Below are 2554 nucleotides of genomic sequence, written 5' to 3'. Positions count from 1 at the left end.
AGATAAAACACAAATGTTAGTCTGTGTTGAAATTAAAATTCTTACGGAAACGTAACGTCTTATTTCACCTTGCAATCAGATTTCCATCAGTATGATGAAATTTGTTCATATATGGGTTACATATATTCAACTACAACACCTCACAAGGAATTTAGATAATCAAAAGTGAATAGTACATGATCCCCATTTCCTGGCTAAAATCAATTCTGACCATTTGCGCATTCCCCAGCAAAGATAGCGTTTTCACCACGGCCGATAAATCAGAAGTACAAACAGAGATAATATCTACGCGAACAACAAACACCCCAGCAGGGGCGAACATCTAACCACCATGTTATCGCAATTACCGTAAATGATGGATAACGGGTGGCTTGGGTTGCCGTGCCTAATCCATACCGAAGACGACGAAGACGAGGTCAGCTGGCCGTGTTCTGGGCTTATCATTTCTACGCACTGATGGACAGTCGCCAAAAGGTGCGACCGAAGGTTATTGGATAAGCTGGAAGAAGAAGAAGTCGCGATCACATGTCAAATGACTACAATACGGTTACAATAAGTTATTAGCGGTACAATTTATTACACTATCTTATAAATTACAACGGTTGACCCTAGCTAGATTCCCCTTGTGACAAATTCGTTTCGATATTTGACTAATCCAGGCTTCGGCAGACTCGTGCAGCCGTAGTGCTCGCCAAACGTATTGCTTGAGCATTTGAGTGATTGGTTTTCGATGCTTATAATAACGATCACACGCTTAGAGGGAGATTGGTGTATAATTTCAATTTGTCAAATTAGAAGAATTTGAGGGCAATCAGTAGGGCAGCCGATAGCGTAACGATCGACACGGTCAACCCGCTGGCACTGTTGCACTCGGCCCAGTCGCACAGTCGACATTCGTTGGGCTGCTGACCGTTGTTGTTGGTCCGGCAGGTTTCCATCCAGTCGGTTCCATGCGCGGTACAGCCTCGCCGGGTGACTCCATCTGCGGATTAGAAAGAACAAAAAGTTAGACGGTGTCTTGCTGGATCCATTGGATTTCGTGTCTCTTACTGTGAGTCAAGACGAAACATCTGTGAGACAGCTGATTGGTTTGTCTCTTCCTGCGACCAACTGGGGGTGGTGGAGTAAGAATAGGTCCGTCTCCTGGTCCTGGCGCTGGAGTGGGTACTGGTGCTGGCGTTGGGCCTGGCGCGACAGTAGGTACAACTGGGGGAGGAGTCAGAGTTGGTCCCTCGGGATTCGGAGGAGTTGGAGGGATTGCCGTGGTGGTTCCCTCATGTGGAGGTGTCACAATTGTTGGCACGGGCTGGGGACACGTCTGTGCCGTGTGTCCAGTACGGTCAAACGGATCCCCACAGTTATCACAAACGAAACATGTTAGCTGTGCACGTCCTTCACGATAAAAAAATATAAAAATTTGAATACATCCGTTATAATGCCATCACATTAGTCACATCTATCACAAACGCACCTTCAATAGCTAGTCCAACTAGCAACAGTCCAATAAGGAGTTTCATTTTGCACTATCAGTTCTAATTCAATCACTCTTCAGCCTAAACGTGCGATCCAAGTTTTCACTGTACCCTTCGGCGAACAAAACTCGAATGATTTGAACTTTTCCAAAATCCAGCTTTATATCAAGCACTATAATCTATGCATCGATCTCTAGATAAGAAATCGGTATGCGCCATCGAAAAACACCCATACCGGTATACGATTTCGATCGAGAACTTAACCAAATCACGATAAATCAGGCCCGATATCAGTTCCCCATTGTGAAAGAGCTCGAATTATGAGTAATGATTAGGGTTGTCACAGAATTAGGTGCACAGTAGTGATCAACTTGTAGTTTTTCAACATCTCAGATTATTGTTAATTGAGTTGCTGAAATCCGGTGATTAAAGTCCGCTACCGTTCAAACTTACAACTGGATTTTGGTTCAGTTTTTCAGATACGGGATCCTCAATACCCTTGGAAGCTTCAATAGAATTTACTTACGAAGTTCTGCTGATGACTCATGTCGACTCAATGTTATCAATACAATCCCTTTTATCAGAATTTTTCATCAGCATCCATGAGTTGGACGATTGGACCGTGAGTTTAGCAGCCCCTGTTTATTGTAACCACGCCCCACCGCTATAGTTAGAATCGAACCGAAAAAAAAATCACGGCCAAAACACATCGATCTCATCGTACGTATATCGAAACATGAGACCTACAGCACTGAAAATCCACTATCTTATCGAAGGGCGATTATGAAAAAAAAAATGGTGACTCATGGAGCCTTCATGACGTCGTCGGACTCGTAAACAGGGATTTTGGAGAAATTACCTCGGTGCAAAATACTTATCCAAAATTGCAAAAGTCGTTAGCTTGCGGGCGTGTGCTGATAAAACAAGTCTGTGTGAAATTGTATCAACTACGTCTTTGGCTATTTCGGTGCAGTTTATTTTTCAAATGGAAGCACCGTTATAGGATTAGATGGACAGTGTGGAATCGAGTCCAACAGATGTTTTTCGAGTTTTCATTGATGACGGCTCACTCTCTATCGCAA

General features: G+C 43.7%; 1 protein-coding gene across 1 annotated transcript; it reads right to left on the bottom strand.

The window, feature by feature from the left end:
• Positions 1–547: 547 nt before the first annotated feature.
• LOC115254901 (uncharacterized) lies at positions 548–1631 on the bottom strand. The gene is made up of 3 exons (XM_029852581.2): positions 1472–1631; positions 1051–1392; positions 548–982 (listed from the first exon to the last, which is right to left on the bottom strand). Exons 1-3 carry the CDS (start codon positions 1515–1517, stop codon positions 792–794), a joined length of 579 nt encoding a protein of 192 aa, XP_029708441.2. The 5' UTR covers positions 1518–1631; the 3' UTR covers positions 548–791.
• Between the last annotated feature and the right edge of the window lie 923 nt (positions 1632–2554).

This window comes from Aedes albopictus, chromosome 2 (assembly GCF_035046485.1).
Source record: "Aedes albopictus strain Foshan chromosome 2, AalbF5, whole genome shotgun sequence".
In the NCBI taxonomy this organism is placed as follows: Eukaryota; Metazoa; Arthropoda; class Insecta; order Diptera; family Culicidae; genus Aedes; species Aedes albopictus.
This window is presented reverse-complemented; position numbering and strand designations above follow the sequence as displayed.